Consider the following 22,854-nt stretch of genomic DNA (forward strand, 5'->3'; position numbering starts at 1 on the left):
ATCACAGAAAGATTTTACCAGGACGATGGGAAAAAGAGCTATAAATTGTGTAACAAAGTACAATGTTTCTAAGTGATCGACAATCCTAGACTTAGTTGAAATGATCTTAGAAGTCATCTAACTTTCTGTCCAAAGAAGGCATTAATTATTTCTTGATGAGTGAATAAAAAGAATTACTGACAGAAGAATACCTATTATACTGTCTCATTCATAGAATACATATATTAAAAGTGAGAAAATTATAGAAAAATATATACTGAAATGTTAACAATGAGAGTTGGGACTACAGGTCTTGTCCTATCCCATATTCATCTTTATTTTCTAATTTATCTAAAATGAACATTTATGTAATAAAGAAAATTACTGTGTATGACACCAATAACTAAATGTACACATATAAAATAAACTGCCTAAGTTCCCAAAAATAAATTAGAAGAATAAATAGCAGAATGTCTATGTGAAAAAGTATGGGCAAGAGATGAAATCAGCAAAGATTTAACATTCTGCTCGGCCAGGCGTGGCTCAGTGGTTGAGCGTCGACCTAGGATCCCAGAGATCACGGTTCGATTCCCAGTCAAGGCTCATGCCCAGGTTGGGGGCTCAATCCCCAGTCAGGGGCGTGCAGGAGGCAGCCGATCAACGACAACGCTCTCATCATTGATGTTTCTATCTCTCCCTCTCCCTTCCTCTCTCTGAAACCAATAAAGATATATTAAAAAAAAAAAAAAAGATTTAACATTCTTTCTGAGGCTATATGGGAAAATACAAAGGAAAACTTAGGGCATTTCCCACGTTTTAGTACTAGTATGTTACTAATATCACTTTAGTCTATTGACTAGATAGCTTAAGCCCATTAACTTTTCACCATTTTCTACATTTTCATCTGCTTTATTCTTAAGTACCATTTTCTGGTCACTTGTGGAGTCAATACTTGAACTTAATTAAATTAAATTCAAACACAGTAATTTTACCAAATTATTAAAATTAAAAAAATTAAAATCCATAAATAAAAAGGGAAGGACCTGAAATATTTCACCTTATCAGTTTTTCTTAATTTTTAGTCATTAAATGTGTCTGTCTAAACTTAACAGCCAGTAAAACAAAGCACCCACGTGAGCTGGCAAAAAGGTAATCACAATGAACTTAAAGCCAAAATTATTACAAAACTCACAAGATTAACTATCTGCTATAATTATCTGGGGGAAACATAAAGTGTCTGCCAATTGTGTGCTTACTTATTTTAACACACACACTCCCTTCACAGCTTCAGCTCTGGAAAGAGCTCTAGTTCATTTGCCAAGAACCACTGGTTTGCAAGCGGGCATGCCTATCTATTAAAATGGCTAGATGGGCCCTGTCCAAGTATAATGAAACCATTCAAAGCCAATTCAAAACCAACTAGGAGGCTATTTTTTGAAAAAGCTCTTCTGGTGTGCGTGTGAACATGCACAGGAGAGCAAGTGGTTAAGTACAGGTGCATGTACACGTGCGGTAAAGAGGATAGTCTTATACTCTTTTCTGCTTATAACTATCATGTTCTGTGTCAAACTGTTGCTATTAGATATATCTAGCAGTTAGGATTCACAAATAACTCCTAGATTTGCATGACCTTAGGACCTATGTTGCATGGCAACCACTCTTAAATAGAAATTCTATGAAATTGCAAACCAGACTATAAAGGCTTCTGAAAATCTAAATTCTAATCCTGTATTTACTTTTGGCTTACTAAGTGAATTCATGCCAGGAATAATCTATGTCTTCCCACATGATGAAAAAATCTAACGCTGGACCCCTACCAACCCTGTAAAGACTGTGACATCTAGCAGCTATAAGAGATCTTCTATAATGAAATATAGTATTCTTTTTCAAACAAAGTAGGGACATTACCAAACCTAAACAGTTAAGTACAAAGAGTAATAACAGTAAAAAAAAAAAAAAAAAAAGAAACAACACTGAGGACTTCCTATATGCCAGACACTGTTCTGAGCACTTTCAATACAGCTACCAGTTAGTGAAAAAACTCACTGGTAGAGATTACCATCCTCAACACATAAATGATGAAATTAAGGATAAAAGAAGTTGAATAAACTAGCCAAGGTCAAACTATGATCCTGAGATACCCAAGGTTTATCTAACTCCAAGCCTCTTAACCACTACCTATAAATATAAATAAAACTAAATGAATCTGTTATCTGAATTTTTTTACTAGCTCCAAAGTAACAAATCCCTATCAATTAATTTAGTCATAATCCCAAATATTTCTCTTTTTCCAGCCTAGGCTAAATACTAGGCCACTATCTACTGGCCATATGCAGGAATAAAATTATCCTCTAAAAGAGGTCCTCTTGTAGTTAAGCCAGTGGAATCCTCCATCGGGACCAAGCTAAGCATCTAAACCATTGTCATAAACAACCTGGGTATTGGCAACATGTTTTAGAAATTACTGTGAAAAATGGCATCAGTAGATGGTGTTTTAACAGTTATTACATCACAGTGGTGGTAAATCAAGCCATTCTGGCTATTGTGGGGTTGTGAAGTTCTTAAGCAAATATTTGCATAGCTGGTCTTTCAAGTCCTCAGTGGATTGCTGAGTCTGTAGTTCATGGTCTTACTTACTCCAGCATTTAGCAATGTTGTGACAACGTTTTTGCCCGGGAGGCCTTGAATGGTTGTTCCTTTTCCTGTAGTCTTTTGTACAACAATCACATTGGGCTTGGAAGTCATTGGGATTGTAGTGATTTTGGTAGTCGTTCCTTAGAGAAGGGGGAAGAAAAGGAGGCCTGAGTTAAGGACTAGTGATATTTGATTATTTCTGTTTATGTAGTACACAATTAACACATTGTAATCAATGTCATCCCAAGAGGACGTGAAAGCTGTCATGAGGAGGAAATGAAGGCGTAGAATAGTAAATTACAAGTTGTCCTAGAATGAGAGAATATTAAGAATTGACTCTTACAACAGTCATCTTTTTGGAACCTGAAGACCTACACATCAAACTCAGAACCTAAAAATACCACTATCAGTTTCGCCATCAATATTCCTCTCCCAACTAGTTAACTGAAACACATCAGAATGTCTATTCCATGACATATATTTCCCCCAAATTCAGTATCACATATCTATGTGACTAGTGTGATGGGAAAACTCTTCAAAAAGATCATAAAAAAGAGGTAGTTAAATGCTTATCAAAATTCACATTACACTCTAGAGAAAATGTATCAAAAAAAGACAAAACAAACAGTGACTCACAGACTAAGTTACAGATTAAACATGAGCTCTTAAAATCTGCAGCACTCTAAAAAGTGAGGATGAAACTCTATTTTATATATTTATATATATAAATTTATATTTACATCTATTAAGATCTACTTAGTAGAGCTGTATCTACTGACCCAAGCATTGTATTATCTTGCCCTCTCCCCCACATCGTTCCACATCTGCTTCTCTCCTACCTATTAAATCTATCTACCTATCAAATTTGTACCCTATATTCTTCTAACTGTCCAAGTTGGAAATACTGGTACAAATCTTTGATTCATGCATTCTTCACTCCATGTATCCCCCAATAAAATGAAAGCCTCTTGAGGTCCACACTGTATCTTTTCATGTCACTGATTCCTCAGTGTGTAGCACACAGTGTATGGCAAGTACTCAGTAATGAATATGTGAATGAACTCAATTTGTCACCAACATACGTCTTCTTCAAAATGTTATCAGTATCAGCTCAATAGACAAGCCCTCACCTCTTTTGGCTTCCCATATTTTCTCTCCATTTCAACTTTCTCTATCATGCAAATAGTTCTAATGGTCCCTGTCATAGCAAACATCCCTTAAAGAAACAAAACAAAAAATAAAAAAACCTAATGTAATCATGTCAAGAACCCAGAACACATAAAATTGGTTAAAAACCTCCCTAATCCCTCTTGTATCTAGTTCCAACTTCCCATTTTGATTTTCAGATTCCTGTATGATCTGGCCCTTAATCTACCAATTTGATCTTATCTGTTCCTACTCCATGATACACACCATAAACTCTAGTCTAACGTAACTTCCTTCACTATGGCTTCCTATTACCTACCACATAAAGCCCAAACTCCTCTGCTTAGCTTTCCAGGTTCCATCAGGCTTTAATTTTCAGGATTATCCAATATATACCTCTCCTTCAGTGTTGGTTTTCACATTGGTACTTGAACATATCAGTCTCAATGCAAATTCTGTGCCTGTAACTTCCTCTGCCCATGGAAACAGGCAAGCCATATTTTTCTTCTATAGGCTTACATATCATTCATTAAATGACTACGCAAAGAACAGGTACTCATTAAAAACATGACTGATTAACATACTCTCAAAGAGAAACATTAAACAAAATTTTATTTCCTACTGAAAAACCTTAGAATTTCTTAGTAGAGATTTAAAAATAAGATTGTATTAAGAATAAAAATATTCTAGTTATATGTCAATTTTTGGTAATCTTGTTACAATATCTTTGTAATATGCTTGCCATCATCTAATATCTCATCAATCCAAGATAACACTCAGGTTACACAAAAAAGCACTTTTATCTATGCACCCCCACTTCACAACTGTTTCTTCCTTTATCTGTATCTAAATAGTAGGCTAAGAGCCACAAAAACCAAGCTGCCCATTACTCACCTATATCAACCCCAGTCCCTCATGTGTGACTGATTATGATGCTTCCCTTTGGCAATGCAGCCTTGCCAAATTTGGGCCAACAAAAAATTTTTAGAAAGTAAGCATTAAAAGCTAACTCAAGGAAATGTAAACCAAGCTTTAACTCTACACCAAAGTACAAGGACCACCAGCTTAACAAAATGGGGTGGGGGAGATGTTAGAAAATAGAAGAAAAAGGCATAGCATGAAGCAAAGTAAGTACAGCATTATATTGAAATATAATACAATTTATGACTAGAATTATCAAATTATAAAACTCTGTAATAGTCCAGTGAGCATGTTTCTGTATCTCAGGTGATACCCATGTTACACTGAAGAAAGCAGTACAACTCATTTTTTATAAAGGACTTCCTCTATGCTTTCATAGAATTCAGTCTATAGTTCTCATGTTACAACAGGATGTATACAAGTTTAGCATTCTTTAGGGCAGAGAATGTACCTCATGTACGTCCCTATGTATCACAGCACCCCACCCAGCATCTGATTCATAGTGTATCAGAGTACCCATTTACATATATAGTCTTACTTATAAAGAGTCAAGATGGATTGGGTGCAAATAACTGTGAATCACATTTGGATCATGGGCTATGACCCTGATGCATTCCAGGGATTCTTATTTAAAAATAAGGTATCTATAAAAGTTTGAGTTGGCATGGCTCAGTGGTTGGGCATCAACCTACGATCCAGGAGATCGTGGTTCCATTCCTGGTCAGGGCACATGCCCAGGTTGCGGGCTCCATCCCCAGCAGGGGGAGTGCAGGAGGCAGTCGATCAATGACTCTCACCATTGATGTTTCTATCTCTCCCCCTCTACATTCCTCTTTCTGAAATCTATAAAAATATATTTATAAAAAAAAAAAAAAAAAAAAGTTTGAGTATTATGGTAGGTTCGCTTGAAGAACACAAATTTTACTATTATTTACTACTTACTATTGACCCAGATTTTACTATTCACAGATTTTTTTCAGTGTCTGCAATCAATTTTATTTAATATCTAAACACATACACTTCTCAGTCTCTCTACCTTTCTCACCCAGTCCTCCAAGTCCCGTCCCCCTAGTTACCATCAGTCTGTTCTCTATATCTGTGAGCCTGCTTCCGTTTTGTCTGTTCATTGTTCTTTAGATTCCACATATAAGTGAAATCATATGGTATTTGTCTTTCTGTGACTGGCTTATTTTATTTAGCATAATATCCTATAGGTCCATCCATTCTGTCACAAATAGTAAGATTCCATTCTTTTTTATGGCCAAGTAATATTCCTTTGTATATATGTACCATAGCCTTTTTTATCTCAGATTCTTAAGTCACCCTAACAATCTTGGTCTCTTGGGTAATGTTTTCTTCTTCCAACCACAGTTTACATTCAATACCATTCTGCATCAGTTTCAGATGTACAGCAAAGTGGCCAGAAAACCATGCACTCTGCAAAGTGGTCCCCCCACTGCCCCAAGTATCCATCTGACCCCATACCCAGTTATCTCAACATTACTGACTTACTGTCTTGGGTAAAGTTTTATGTTGTTTTGCTCAAAGATAAGCAAATTAATAAATGAATTAAAAAGTATATATTCCCTGGCTGGGTGGCTCAGGTAACTGGAGTGTTGTCCTGTGCACCAAAAGGTTGCAGGTTCAATTCCTCGTCAGAGCACATACCTAGGTTGGGGGTTTGGTCCCCGGTCAGGGTGCATAATAAAGGCAATCAATTGATGTTTCTCTCTCTTCCCCTTCCTTTCTCTCTAAAAAAAAAATCAGTAAGAAAACATATCCTCAGGTGAGGATTAAACACTTGCTCCCTGCCTGGACACTGTACTAAAGAGATTAAGACAATCAGCGCTGGCTGGGGGGTTCAGTTGACTGGAGTGCTGTCCCATACACCAAGAGGCTGCAGGTTTGATCCCCAGTCAGGGCACATACTTAGATTGCAGGTTTTGGTTTTTTTTAATCCTCGCCCAAGGATATTTTTTCCATTGCTTTTCAGAGGGAGTGGAAGGGAGGAGGAGAGACAGAGAGAGAGAAACATCAATGTGAGAGAGAGGTGAGAGACAGACACCAATTGGTTGCCTCCCGCATGAGCCTCGACTGAGGGTGGGGATCGAGCTAACAACTGAGGCACTCGAAACCCTTCAGTCCATGGGCCGGAGCTCTAACCACTCAGCCAAGCCGGCTAGGGCAAGGTTGCAGGTTTGATCCCTGGTCAGGGCACACAATGCCCTGACCAATGTTTCTCTCTTATATAGATGCTTCTCTCTCTCTCTCAAAATCAACAAAAACATATCCTCAGGTGAGGATAAAAAAAAAGATTAAGAGAATCAAAATCAAGTTTTGCCATTGTCAAAGTTCTTTGTAATCCTCTCAGTCAAGATAGTGAGTTTGCCTCTGAAGGATCCAATCATCTGCATAAAATATGCATGATTCTTCAACCAATCCTCAAGAAAACTCACAAAAAAACATATATATGATAGTTTTTTTATATACACATGTAAGTAAATATTTGACTCTATTAAGATATGAGTTAAATAACTGCAAAAAAGTCATGCTTTCCATTTAATTGCTTATTCCAAAAAGAAAAACTTGATCTTTTAATTTATTTATTATTATTATTTAATCTTCACCAAGGATATTTTTTCCACTGCTTTTCAGAGAGTGGAGGGGGGCGGAGAGAGAGAAACATTGATGTGAGAGAGTCACACTGATCGGTTCACTCCTGCATGAGCCCTGACTAGGGCCAGGGATCGAGCCTGCAACCGAAGTACATGCCCTTGGCCGGAATCAAACCCAGGACCCTTCAGTTCGTGGGCTGATGCTCTAACCACTGAGCCAAAGTGGCTGGGGCTGAAAAACTTGACCTTTTTAGAATATACTTTGGAAGCATGAAGTTACTTTCTAGGATATCATACAAAGGAAATAAGACCTTTACATAATAATATGTGTATAATAATGTTCATCACAGGATTATTGATAATGACCAAAAAAAATTGTAAGCAACCTAAAATATTCAACAATAAGAAAATGGCTAAATTGTGGTGCATCATATGAGGGGACACTGTTGTAGCCACTAAGCAGGGGTGGAGAGACATCAAAATATATTTAATGGAATGGAAAATATTATTATTATATAAAAAAAGATTAAAATTTATTATATTAGCTCTCAATTTTAATATATACTAAATATATACATATAAATATATATACCCACAACCGCAAACACATTTATACAAAAAATGAATAGAAAAAGGAATGAACAGAAATATATATACTTGAATTTCAACATATTTCTCTGGATGGTGAAAATTATAAGTTTTTTATTTTCTTTGTACCTTTCTATATTTTCCAAATTCCCCACAATGAGGGAAAAACTCTCATTTTTAAAAGTCTTCTATTCTTACAGCTAGATATTTTCGTGTATTTTTTAAAAAGTGTTCTTTTTCTGTTGGGGAATAGTGATAGTGTGGGGGTGGGGTAGATACAGACTCTAGAATCCAGCATCTGCTCATGGATGAAAGCACAAAACTGTCTAAATTCATCCAACCAGGCTTACCAGTTTACTATAAATAGACAATCTGGAACTGAAAACTACTAATAAATTAATCTATAATCCTAGTACTATGGAAAACAAGAACATTATAAAATAAGAGAACTGTCTTCAGAGAGGATATTGATATATAACGTAAGGTTCAGTTTAGAACAGCCAGAAATGAGAGTTCTAGAATAAAAGTGTGAAACAGTGAGGCAGAGGTCAAGACAAAATGAGCTCCATGCAATAAAGTTGTTTCAACTATGCACCAAGTCTATCATCTAGTGCTGAAAAATTTAAGAACTCCTCTCATGTATACCCATACACTTGAAACAGCAACTTTGTATTTAAATAGAAAGGTAGATAAAATGTATACATGATAAAATCTATAAATATTATATCTGATCACCTCTTTGCATCTAGAAAAATGTGCTTGCTTTGCATTGCTCTAACCTGGTATACAAAGCCGCTAAATCATAAATAATGCCTGAAAACAGAGGTCTTGTAACCTCTAAACATTCCTTCAAGCTACTAACCATAAATTTATATATAAGAAAAACCCTTTATAGTCATAAAAAGCTACATTCCAATGAAAAACATGATCATTTTTTGAGAAATGTTTAATTGACTATATGTTCTATACCGTTTAAAGATATTGTCAGGTAATAAATAACTTGAGCTTTAACTGTGTTATTTAAAATATCCTGTTAAAATCTGGAGTATGATAATTCCTTTCCTACTGGTTTCACTCTCCCCAGTTTGGCAAATGTTAGATTTTCTCACTTATACTTAAAAGTAGAGCCAAAATTAACAGCTTTAAATATAGTACTTTATGCCAATACCATGCCCTGCTTTGTTTTTCACTCCCTGAGTTATCAGCAACATCGTATTACTGCCAGGAACTTCAATTCCTTCACTTTAAAATGTTAGGACAATTCACCTGGGGCATACAAAATATGGCTAGTCTACAAAAATGGTAGACAGTTAAAGTCCACAGGACTTGCCTGATCAAAGATTATTTACATCATTTTAATTAAAAAATAATAATCCTTGAAAACAAATGCCACATTAACATTTCACTTCAGGATCCACAACCCAAATACTTCAGGAATTAATAAGCCAATAAAAACCAGGTAAGCTTCCAAAATACCAATAAATATTAGCCTTCACTATCTAAGTAAAATATTTTTAAAAAGTAAACAGTCCATATAAATGGTGAAAAGTAAATAAAGATATTCAAGCATTTTTATTTTTAATAAGCTAAAGTGACATTAGTAATTGAAATTATGAGTTATGGTTCCTCAAACACATTTAGATACTGTAAATAAATATTAGTTCTTCCAGTATGTAGCTTGGGTGGTCTTCAAAAGTCCGTTTCATCTCTATAACCTTAAATTTATGTATTAGTAAAGAAGGGATGATACCAACCTTCTCAAAGTTATGAGGTCTAAACAGATTAACAAATGGAAGACTATTTTATAATGAAAAATCTCTGCAAATGTAAGCCATAATCTTTCCATTCTGATTAAAAGCAACATTTATGTTCTTTCTATTTTAAAACTATCAAAAGCTTAATATGTGAAAGTTTAATACTAGAACTAAAAAACTATAATTGCTAAACATCAGGACTAAAAAAAAAAGCTCTAGATTTCTAATCAGAAAACTAAGACCAAACAGAATCCTTCAATAGTCGAAATATATTTTTTCCTCTTACCAATCACCTATACCTTTTACATGTTTCAGATATACCTACCAGAAACTATATTACTGCTAATTATCTTGCCCCCCAAGGTAGCTAATGATTTGGGTACTACTGTAATGATGCTGCCACTGGTAGTTTTCACATAGGTTGCAGCTCCAGGGGTTGCAGCCATCCGACCTATGGATGGGCTCACTGTTGGCCGGGTATAGGTTGCTTGTGTGCCTGTAAAAAGAGAAAAGCCAAAAGGAAAACTACTGTAATATAGAAAACTATAAGTAATGACTTACTTACAGAAGAATGACAATTTATACAGTTTAACTATAATTCAATATAATCTACATTGCTTTAACTTGAATATGGAATTTCAAGGTGTCAAGATTTAAGTAACAATTTATAGCCAGTTTTTTCACATAGCAAGAACTATAGCCAAGTCAATTTGAATCAATTTTACACATAAAATACTGTGATGTGTTGCATCAAATTACTAACCCCAAGAAAAAGTTAACTAACTCTGTTCCCTTCTTCCACTACCCTTCTTCCATTAGTTTTAGGCTAAAAGAAACTTAAATTTAATCATCTTTCCTGCCAGAGCATTTTAGCTATTTCTGTTACAGATTTTAAGATCTCTGCATCTGTTTTATGCTGTCTCAGTGCCAAACCCAATGTCAGCACTCAGCAAATAAGGCAGTATTGTTTGCCTAAAATGTTATAAACTTTTACTGTTTTGTACTCTGCTACCCTGTAAATATATTTCCACCTTTTAAAGAGTTATGCCATCATTTTACTAGAGATTAAAGTTGATGCCAAGAGTTGCCAGGAATATTTCTTTTTAGCCTAAAAAGTTCACTATTTCCATATTTTCTCAACTTTAACTGACCTATTAAGGTATTTTTCTTCATGTCTCTCAAAGGATTTTACACTCTTCCCCACTATTTCTAGGACTTTTTTCTTTTCCTAAAGAGGAATTAAAAACTAACCAAATAAGCCTGTTATAGTTTCCTACAAATCCAGTAACTCAGAAATACTGTTCCTAAACTTGGGGAAAATGAAAATGACTAAAATAACACCTTCTCCAACTGTGAAAGATTTTTCATGATAATTAGATTCAGAGGTCACTGTGATAACCACTTTCAATAATTCCTTCCTCCAAAAATGCTTTTAGCAAGTTATTCACCATTTACAAATACAATCCCTATCCAAAAGAGGGAGGAAGGGAGGAATATTAAGTAGAATTAGTTTAAATTGGTTATAAGCATACATCTGAATCAGAAAAAAAAAAATCTAGTGTAAAGTAAATGTTATATAGATACACAGTTTGAATCAGTTAAATTATAACAGAAAAAAAATTTCAGCTTAAGCTTTTGTTTTTTAAAAAAGAAACACTTGCCCAGCCGGGCGTGGCTCAGCAGTTGAGCATCGACCTAGGATCCAGGCGATCGGGGTTCAATTCCCGGTCAGGGCACATGCCCGGGTTGCAGACTTGATCAATGACTCTCTCTTCATTGATGTTTCTATCTCTCTCTCTCCCTCTCCTTTCCTCTCTCTGAAATCAATAAAGATATATTAAAAAAGAAAAAAAAGAAACACTTATTCTAATATAAATACATAAGCATAGACATTATTTTTTTGCTACCTTTCCCTAACGGGAGGGACAATATACATTAATATCTTTGTACCAAGTGGTGAAAAGTTTTGGGGGAAGTATGATAGATTTAATACAAGAATAACAGTATTTCTAAAGCACAAGTTTTGCAGAGAGACAAAAAGTAGAATGGTGGTTGCCAAGCCCTGGGAGAAGGTAAGACTAGAGAGTTACTATTTAATGCATACAGTTTCAGTTTGGGAAGAGGAAAAAGTTCAGGAGCTAGACAGTGGTAATGGTGGAAAAATAACATGAATGTACTTAATACTAATGAACTGTACACTTAAAATGGTGAAAACAGTAAATTTCATGCCATAAAAAAAATTGTGGTAAAAATATATATAAGTACTGGGTTTGGAGTCAAACAGATCTGGGCCCAAATCCCAGTTCTGTCTTTTACTAACTATGTGAACTTGGGCAAGTTTAATGTAAATCTCTGTTTTCTTGCTGAAAATGGAGATAATAGAGCCTAAGGGAGATTAAGTGCAATGTTTGTACAGACCTTTCTTTACACACTGGCCAACAGCTGTTAGCTTATAAACTTCAGACAGAAATCATTTTATACTAGTTTCTATCATCTAAATACTGGCCATCCTCAAATAATTGGTAAGAGTCATGTAAATTTAAGATAACAGCAATGGCTAATTCTAATATTAATTAATAGTAATAGCTATTAAGCACTCTGCTGGACACTTTACATACTTGATTTCATTTAAAACTTACAATAACCTTATGGCAAAGGTATTATTATCCCATTTAAATAGAAAAGGGAAAAGATTGAGAGTGGTACTATTTTAAATGTTCTACACTATCACTTCCTTGGGCATAGCCTGGTTGCCCTCATATCTAGGCAAAATGTCATCCTGTGCCTCCCTTAGGCTGAGTAATGCTTACTAAACTGTAATGTAATACAGACTCTCAACCTCATCAAAGTGAGATCCTTGTAGACTGGGACTGTGTTTTCATTCACTCAAAAAATCCTTACTAAACCCTTATTTATAAACCAGCTCTATCACATACATATATAGTGAATAAAACAGACATGGTCCCTTATACTTATGGGAGCTTATGGGCTAATATGGTGAACATCACTAAACAAATCAACAAACAGCAGCTAAGCAAATCGAAACTGTAGTACATGCTATGAAGGAAAAGAACAGTAAGAGAAACAACAATAAGAGAAAGAACTATTTTTAGTTGGAAGGAAATGTGAAGTCAAGAAGGCTTCTTTGAAGAACTGTCTCAATAATCTCTGTAATTCTAGTGTCAACATATTGCCGGTACAGAGAAACTACTCAATGAATATATGACAAACTGATGCTCAAGAAAACTTACCAGTAGGTGTGGTTACCAGTTTAGTTGTCATTATTGCACCATTACTGCTAACCACCATAATAGGGGAATTGCTACTGGTGGGCAGAGTTGCTGTCACTGGTTTAGGTAAGATTTTACTTGGTTGAACTTGTTGTGTGATGATTTTAACACCTTTGAAAGAAGAAAGATAAAAATCAGTAAAAATTCTTTTAATAACATGTGCCTTATACCAACCCAAGAGGGCAGCAGTTATACACATTTACTCTGCCTTGCCTAAAGAGAAGCTTTCTTCATGTGGATAAAAATTCTTCACCAACTTTTATTTCTCAAATTCCCCTTTCCTAATTTCTCTCATCCAAGACAACAATGAAAACATAGAAACTATTAAATTCTTAAAGAAAAACAAATTTTTTATTTTGTCTATGATCACGCTATATAAGAGCTTTCAAAACAAAGAGCCATTGACTTGAACTTTTACAGACAAATAATCTGTTTCATGCATATGGGGGTGAAAGAGTAATATAAGAAGCCAAGAACACATGTTAATGTAGCTTTCATATATTCCCAACTGCACCAAACAGTTCTCTAACCTCTTAAATTATAAAGGACGTTGAAAACTATAAAGCAGCAAGAACATTTTCTTTTTGAAACTTTATTTTTAAATTGACAGCTTTTAAAAGAATTTTTAATAGCTCACTTTGTCAAATACATAATAAAGGATACATTATTATTGCGTGGACAAGAATATAAAGGCAATATGTAAAAATAAAATAAAACTATTAGGGAGGGTGAGGTTATGGGTTTTTTTACATTTTTCAAAAACTTTATTTAAATGTTACAATTGTTAACACTGCCTTTCTGAATGTAAAATGTTCATTTAAAAGAAATATTTTATGCCAACTACAACTTAAAGTACTAATAACTGTTAACTGAGCGAAAAAAATTTTGGTAACACTTTCCCCCCCATTAACTTCACTGAAATAATTCTGGAATTGAATGTATTGCACTAGGATCTTATTTTCATGGAACTGAATGTATTACTATAGACAACTAAAACTTTTATTAAATTTTTGGATGGTGATTAGGTTGAGACATTAGGAAGCAAACAAATAGCCTTAAACAATTTTAAATTTCTTATAGCCAACAAAAAAGTTAAAATTATGACATCTAACCATAATTAGGCAAATTTTAACCTCTATGACTCAGTTTGCTCATCCAAAATAAAAATACCGCCCTGGCTGTTGTGGCTCAGTTGGTTGGTCATTATCTGGTGCACTGAAAGGGTGCCAGATTAATCCCTAGTATGGGGCATGCAGGACGCAGCTGATCAATGTTCCACTCTCACATCATTGTTTCGCTCTCCCCCTCCTGTCCCTTCCTCTCTAAAAATCGATAAATTATTCTTAAAATGAATAAATAAATAAAGATAATACTAATATATACCTTCTAGGGCTATTGTGAAGATTAAATAAATCAAAATTGTGAAGTGCCTAGTATATAACAAGAATTCAATAAATACAGTGCTGTTACAAACAAAATAAAGAAATCCTGATTATAATAAATCATAAACAGTGAAGTTGTAGAGGAAAATTATTTCTAGTATTATCTCATTGGTGAATTACAATAATGCTTAAGGCACATAAGAAGAAGTCCTTAAAGAAATAACCACAGAGAAAAATTTAAGAAAATCACAAGAGTCTATGATTAGTCCTACAAATAAGTTGAAAATTTGGATAATTTTCTATGAAAGTATTAGTTATCAAAATTGACCTCAGAAAAGAGATATGTCTAAATACACATATTTCCTTAAAATAAAATTTTAAGAACACCTCCCCCTTCACCAAAAAAAAGCAGGCCCAGATAGTTTCACAGGATAATTCTACAGTCCTCTGAAAAGGTAATTACAATGTATTTAAAACCACTCCTCTTAACAGTTCTCATCACACACACACACAAATTGTAACTGTGTGGTGACGGGTGTTAACTGATGTTAATTAAACCTATGTCAAATCATTGTTGTACACCTAAAACTAAAACAATATTATGCGTCAATTTTATCTCAATTAAAAACAAAGAAAAACCATTCCAGAGATGAATTTCTGGAAAGAGAGCATGATGATAACTAGTAAAAATAACAGAACCAATGAAAAGCTCTGGAAATGGTCCCAAAGACAAATGAGAAAACATCTATTCAAGAAAATGTAGAAAAATTCAGTAAGAAAGGTCAGATCTGCGGTATTGAAACAAAGACCTGTTCCTCTTTCCCCTGCTTCAAGGGAGGCAGACTCCTCTCCAGATGACTGCAGTCAAGAACACAGGGTTTCCTCTTCCTCCAGCTCCCAGTTGGAGGGCTCTCTTCTGAGGAGCAACAGGACTTCAGTTTATCTCATCATGCCACCAGGTACCTATTGCTAAGACTAATTCTTGGCCAAGAGCAGTCAAGAGGTGGATGCTCCCTTCTTCTGCTCAGCCCCCAATTTATGGATCAAAGGCTCTACCTTGGGCATGGTGGCTCTGAGAATACTAGGGTCATGAACACCACTGCCATGGCTTTTGAGGCAGTGGCTTCACTGCCAGGAAAAAGAAGCTGAGAGAATCTCAAGCTGCTACTCACTCTTCCAACCCTGCCTTCACTGAGTAGTCAGCTCCAACGTGTCTGTCATTCAGAGAAGCATACCACTGACCCTACCACCCAGAGCTACAGAGCTGTCTGCAGGTAGAAATAGGTCATAAAATAGGTAGTTCTTAATTTCTTCCCAAAGGAATTGACTTCATTTGTAACAGAGAATGGAGAAATTCAAGCCTAAGGGTGGTCTCAAGAACAGTGGAGGATGTGATAAAAAGCAACTGGAAGGAGTCTATGTTCTAGACTATAGGCCAGATAGTTTGCAGGAGAAAACTGAGGAATAAGGAAGCTGAAAGGAAACCTCCTCTGGTCAAGTATCAAAAATAGACCTCTGAAACTATTCCTTCAAAGAAACCATCATTTGTATTAGTTTGTAGAGAACTAATGTTATGTTATGTTTCAGGGCATTGTTGAAACCAATAGAGCAGTAAGTAGAGTTGAACAGCTGAGTGTGGTCATGGAAAGAAAGGAAGAGAGCAATACCAAATACCACTGTCATCTCAGAATGACTGTGGGCATACCCAAAGCTATAACTCCCTGAGGAACATCAGAGGCTTAACTTGACTAAAATAATTGATCTAGTCACTAAACAACAAATAACCAAGAAAATAAAAATAATACATCAGGAGTGGGTAGATAGGGGAAGACTAGTACCCAACTATATCTAATATCTAAAATAGCAATATAAACATCTAAAATGTCTAGTTTCCAACAAAAACCATTAGGAGGTATGCAAAGTAACAGAAATATATGACCCAACACTAGGAAAAAAAGCTGGCAACAGAAACTGCCTATGACAATGATCAGATGTCAGGTTTAACAAAAAATCAAAGTAGTCATTATATGTTCACAAAACTAAAGGAAAGCATGATTATAGGAGTAAAAGAGAATATAACGACAAAGTGGCATCAAATAGAGAACATTAATAAAATGACAGAAATTATAAAACATCAACAACAAAAAACAAATGAAAAGCATTGGCTGGGTGGCTCAGTTGGTTGGAGCATCATTGTCCCATACACCAAAAGGTTGCAGGTTCGATTTCCAATCAGGGCACAAACCTAGGGTGCAGATTCAATCCCCAGTCGGGAAGCATACAGGAGGCAACCAATCCATGTTTCTATCTCACATCAATGTCTCTCTCTCTTTTCCTCTGTCTCTAAAATCAATCAAAACATATCATTGGGTCAGGATTTAAAATAATAATAAAAAAGAATCAAATGAAAAATCTTTAACTGAAATAAAAAATTCATTAGATGCCCAGCTGGCATGGCTCAGTGGTTGAGCATTGACTTATGATTCAGGAGATTGAGGTTCAATTCCTGGTCGAGGCACCATGCCTGGGTCGCAGGCTCGATCCCTGGTGGGAGAAATGCAGGAGGCGACCGATCAATGACTATCATCATTGATGTTTCTATTTCTCTCCCTCCCTCTCTCTGAAATCAAAACAATATATATATTTTAAAAATTCATTAGAGAGGCTCACGAATAGATTTGTATTGGCAGAAAAAATAATTAGCAAATTTGAAAATAGATTAGCAGAGATTATGCAAGCTGAAGTACAGAAAGGAAAAAAATAAAGAAAAATGAGCAGAGCCTCAGAAAAATGTGAAGCATCATTAAGTGCACCAACATTATATAATGAAACTACCAAAAAGAAACAAAGAGAAAAGAAAAAAAGAAATAATGGCTGAAAATGTCCCAAATTTATTCAAAAATAACTTACACATCTGGGAAGCTCAGTAAACTCCAAATAGGATAAATACAAAAAGATTCACAAACAGACACATCATTCTAAAAATGCTGAAGATCAAAGACAAAGAAAAAAATCTTGAAAGCAGCATGAGAAAAACAACTTGCCACTTACAAGGGAACGACATGAGGGTTAACAACTGATTTCTCCACAAAAACAGCGGAGGCCAGCAAGCAGTACGATAATGCATTCAAAGTTCTCGAAGAAAAAAAACTTTCAATCAAGAATCAAATATCCAGCAAATAAAGTTTACCAGATAAACAAAATCAGACAGAATCAGTTATAAGCAGACAGCCTTACAACAGACACTAACAGAAAACAGGAAACAAAACAATGATATCCACTCTTGCCAATAATATTCAACATTTTACTAGAGGTTCTAGTCAGGGAAATTAGGCAAGAAAATAACTACAAGACATCCAGATTGCAACAGAAGAAATTATCTCTATTTGCACATAACATGATCTTTTATATTAAAAAATCCTAAGGAATTTACTAAAGATTATTAAAACTAAAAAATGACTTCAACAAAATTGCAGGGTACAAAATCAACACACAAAACCAGTTGCATTTCTATATTATTAGCCAAAGACAATCCAAAAAATGAAATTAATAATTCCGTTTACAATAGTTTCAAAAAGAATGAAACGCTTACAAATATATTTAACAAAAGAAGTGCAAAATTTATACTCTGAAAACCACACAACGCTATTGAAAGAAATGAAAGAAAATCTAAATAAATGGAAAAACATCCAATGGTCATGGATCAGAAGATTTAACATTGTTAAGATGTTAATACTTCTCAGTGCAATCCCTATCAGAATCTCAGCTGACTTCTTTGTAGAACTGACAAGCTGATTGCAAACTTAATATGGAATTGCAAGGAACCCAGAACAGCCAAAATAATCATTAAAAAAAGAAAAACAAAATAGAAGTACTCACACTTCCTGATTTCAATGCTTACTACAAACCAATGATAATCAAAACAGTGTGGTACTGGTATATAAACAGACATATAAATTAACGGGATAGAACTCAAAGTCCAGAATAAACCCATGTATGTGGTCAACTTATTTTCAACAAGGATTCCAAGACCATTCATTCAGTGGGGGAAAACATTCTTTTCAACAAACGATATTGGGACAACTGGATAACCATATGCAAAAAATAAAGTGTGATCCTTACCTTGCATCATAACAAAATTAACTCAAAATGGATCAAAAACCTAAATTTAAGAGGTAAATCTCTTAGAAGAAAACACAGGGATAAATCGTTATGAACTGAACAAAACTGAAACAGACTGATAGGAACAGAGAACAGACTAATGGTTGCCAAAGGGGAGGGGGACTGAAGGACTGACTAGGTGAAAAAGGTGAAGGGATTAAGAAATACAAATTGAGAGTTACAAAATTGTCACAGGGATGTATAGTACACCATAGGGAATATAGTTAGTAATATTGTAATAACTATATATGGTGCCCAGTGGGTACTGGAAATGTTGGAGGGAACACTTTGTAAAGTATATGATTGTCTAACCACTATGCTGTACACCTGAAACTAATACAAAATAATACTGAATGTAAATTGTAATTAAAAAAAAATTGTTATGACCTGGGATTTGGCAAAAGATTCTTAAATATGACACTGAAAAAATGAGCAACAAAAGAAAAAATGAACTGAGTATCATCAAGATTAAACACTTTTGTGCTTCAAAAAACATCATCAAGAAAGTGAAAAGATAACCTACAGAATGGGAGAAAATATTTGCACATCATATATTTGATAAAAGCTTAATATCCAAAATATGTATATTTTTAAAAAACCTCGTACAACTCAATGATAAAAAGACAACCCAATTAAAAAGTGGGCAATATGTTTGACATCAGTCTTGGCAAAAGCAATAAAAAGAAGTAGGATCATATCTAACTAAAAAGCTTCTTCTTAGCTTCTGCTCAGAAAACTGCCAAGATGAAAAGGCAGCCTATGGAATAAGAGAAAATATCTGCAAATCATTTACTTGATAAGGGGTTAATATTCAAAATATAAAAAGAACTCATACAACTCAACAACAACAAAAAGCAACCCAATTAAAAAATGGGCAGACTTGAATAGTCATTTTTCCAAAGACGACATACTAATGGCCAACAGATAAAACAGTGCTCAACATAACTAATCATCACAATGTGATATCACCTCACACCTGTTGGAACGGCTATTATAAAAAAGACAAGAAATAACAAGTGTCGGCGAGGATCTGGAAGAAAGGGAACCCTTGTGCACTGTTGGTGGGGATGTAAATTGGTGCAGCCACTATGAAAATCAGTGTGGAGGCTTCTCAAAAAATTAAAAGTGGAATTACCATCCATATGACGCAGCAATTCCACTTCTGTATATTAACTGGAAGGAAATGAAAACACTATCTTGAAAAGATATCTGCATCACCATGTTCATAGCAGCATTATTTACAACAGCCAATACATGGAGACAACTTGTGTCCTTCAGTGGATGAATGGATAAAGAAAATATGGGGGCCAATCCACCTTCCTCTGCACGTGGCGTCCTCTCCTGCCCCTGCTTGCCCCCCGACCCCGCTGCCTGCAGCCATGGTGCCTCAGACAAAACCGGAGTTGTGGAATTTGCCAGAAACCGAACTTCTGTTGATTTGAATCTGGTTGCTTCTGGAGGGACTGCAAAAGCTCTCAGGGATGCAGGTCTGGCAGTCAGAGATATCTTTGTTTCCTGAAATGTTGGGGGTGGTGTGTGTGTGTGTGTGTGTGTGTATGTGAAAACCTTGCATCTTTCAGTCCATGCTGAAATCATGGCTCGAAATATCCCAGAAGATACAGCTGACATGGCCAGACTTGATTTCAATCTTATGAGTTGTTATTTGTTATCTGTATCCCATTGTGAAGATAGTGGCTTCTCCAGATGTAATGGAAGAGGCTGTTGAGCAAATTGATATTGGTGGAGTATCCTGTTGAGAGGAGCAGCCAAACACCATGCTCGAGTGACCATAGTATGTGAACTCAAGGACTATGCTGCCATGTGCACAGAGATGCAGAGTTCCAACAGTAAAGACACCTCCTTGAAGACTAGATGCCAGTTAGCCTTGAAGGTTTGCACTCATACAGAACACTATGATGAAGCAATTTCAGATTACTTCAGGAAACAGTAAAGGAATATCTCAGATGCCCTTGAGATATGGAATATACCCTCATCAAACTTCAGTCCAGTTATACACACTGAATCCCAAGCTTCCCGTCACAGTGCTAAATGGAGACCCTGGATTTATAAACTTGTGTGATGCTTTGAATGCCTGGCAACTAGTGAAGGAACTTGAAGAAGCGTTAGGTATTCCAGCTGCTGTCTCTTTCAAACATGTCAGCCCAGCAGGCACTGCTGTTGGAATTCCACTCAGTGAAGATGAGGCTAAAGTCTGCATAATCTATGACAGGTATAAAACTCTTAAACCAGTATCAACTGCATATGCACAAGCAAAAGGGGGATGATACGAAGTCTTTGTTTGGTGACTTTGTTGCATCATTATATGATGTCCCTACTGCCAAAATTATTTCCAGGGAGGTATTTGATGGTATTATTGCCCCAGGATATGAAGAAGCTTTAAAAATTCTAAAAAGAAAAATGGGAACTACTGTGTTCTTCAGATGGATCAGTCTTACAATCCAGGTGAAAATGAAGTTTGAACACTCTTTGGACTTTGGTCTTCGTTTAAACCAGAGAGAAATAATGGTGTCATCAACAGGTCATTATTTAGCAATGTTTTTACCAAGAATAAAGACTTGCTGGAATGTGTGCTCAGAGACCTCTTCGTGGCCACCACTGCTGTCAAGTATACTAAGTCTAAGTCCTTGTGCTATGCCAAGAACAGTCAGGTTACTGGTATTGAAGCAGGACAGCAGTCCTGCACACGCCTTGCAGGAGATAAGGTGAATGTGGGTGATGGTTTAGAAATCATCCATGAGTGCTCTCAATAAAGTTTAAAACCAGAGTGAAGAGAGGAGAAATTTCCAATGCCATTGATCAATATGTTAATAGAACCATCAGCAAGGATGAAGATCTAGTAAAGTGGAAGGCACTGTTTGAGGAAGTCCCTGAATTTTGGGTTTTTTGTTTGTTTTTAATCCTCACCCGAGGATATTTATTCCATTGTTGTTGTTTTTTGAGAGAGCAGAAGGGAGGGGGAGAGACAGAGAGAGAAAAACACTGATGTGTGGCTGCCTCCGGCATGTGCCCAGGAATTAAGCCTGCAACCAAGTATGTGCCCTTGACCGGAATCAAACCAGAGACCGTTCAGTCCATGGGATGACGCTCTAATCAATGAGCCAAACCGGCTAGGGCCTAAGTCCCTGAATTATTAACTGAGGCAGAGAAGGAATGGTTTGACAAACTTTGTGAAGTTTCTATCAGCTCTGATGCCTTCTTACCTTTCACAGATATTACAGACAGAGCCAAAAGGAGTGGTGTGGTGTATATTACTGCTCTGCTTGGTTCTGCTGCTGACAAGGTTGTGACTGAGGCCTGTGATAAACTGGGAATAATCCTCGTTCATACAAGTCGTTTTTCTCATCACTGATTTTATCACGTATTACTTTAAGGTTTGCTTATATGTGAGTAAAAAAAAATCATGTGGGAAATTTTGAAAATGCTTAAAAAAAATAAAACACTAAGTCTGAATGATGTTTTTTAAAAAAGAAAATGTGGTACAATGAAATATTATTCAGCCATGAGAAAGAAATCCTGCCACTGACAACAACAGAAATGGCATTATGCTATGTGAAATAAGTCAGAGAAATAAACACTGTATGAACTCACTTATATGTAGATCTAAAAAAGCAAACAAAGATTAATTTGTAGAGGGAGGGAAGATGGCGGCACTGTGAGGGGAAGCAGAGGCGTCCCTGCTCCCAGCCACAGACTTGATTTACTCCTAAAATACTACGTAACCTGCTTGGAAAAACCAGAGAAATATACCTAAGTGGACATATTTCAAGTAGGGAGCACTGAAGAAACATCACAGAGTCTGCTAAGAGGGGGGGTGCGTAGAAAGGGGGAGACCCCTCTGAAGCCTGTGCTGGGCTCTGAGCCCCCAAGGTTTAGAGGCTGCAAAGTTCCCTCCCTTTGGGAGTGTGGACTGGCATCCAAAAGCAGGGATCTCAAACCTGGAGCAGAGAAGGGAAGGAGTGTCCCGTGCGGAGGGCAGAAGGACCCAGGGAAACAGTGTGCCCCCAAGGAGGGGACGGTGCCTTCCTAGTGAAACAAAGCTTCTAATGGCGTCCTCAACTGGGGTCTTATGTGCAGAATGCTGACCAAAGGAAAGGCAATCCCAAAGTGTATGGCACCTGAGGAGAAAGGGACCAGAGGTCTGCACTGAGCAGCCACCTACAGGAATCCTCTACCTTCCTGTAAGGCACTGTGTACAGTCCCAGAAAGCATTTAATCTGTGTGGTGCAGGGAAGGGGAAGAGAGCCCTCCGGCCCTGAGCTCCCAGTGGGGAATTTCTGAGATTTCTGACCACCCCCAAGGGATGCTGTGGTGGCGCGCATGGAGCTGCCCCAGCTTTACTGAGATCAGCGGTGAGGGGGAACTG

General features: G+C 36.3%; 1 protein-coding gene and 1 pseudogene across 6 annotated transcripts in view; one reads left to right on the forward strand and one right to left on the reverse strand.

The window, feature by feature from the left end:
* Positions 1–22,854, reverse strand: part of EMSY (EMSY transcriptional repressor, BRCA2 interacting) — a 91,205-nt gene that overhangs the window by 24,565 nt on the left and 43,786 nt on the right. For all 6 annotated transcript variants that reach the window (XM_087821649.1, XM_016196367.2, XM_087821648.1 and 3 more), the window contains 3 exons: positions 12,889–13,038; positions 9,963–10,133; positions 2,617–2,753 (listed from right to left, as the gene is read on the reverse strand). In XM_087821649.1, coding sequence (XP_087677775.1) covers positions 2,617–2,753; positions 9,963–10,133; positions 12,889–13,038 — 458 coding nt within the window. The remainder of the gene's footprint in view (positions 1–2,616; positions 2,754–9,962; positions 10,134–12,888; positions 13,039–22,854) is intronic.
* On the forward strand, positions 19,756–21,840 carry LOC107524467 (bifunctional purine biosynthesis protein ATIC pseudogene; annotated as a pseudogene).

Source organism: Miniopterus natalensis, chromosome 11 (assembly GCF_054644295.1).
Source record: "Miniopterus natalensis isolate mMinNat1 chromosome 11, mMinNat1.hap1, whole genome shotgun sequence".
In the NCBI taxonomy this organism is placed as follows: domain Eukaryota; kingdom Metazoa; phylum Chordata; class Mammalia; order Chiroptera; family Miniopteridae; genus Miniopterus; species Miniopterus natalensis.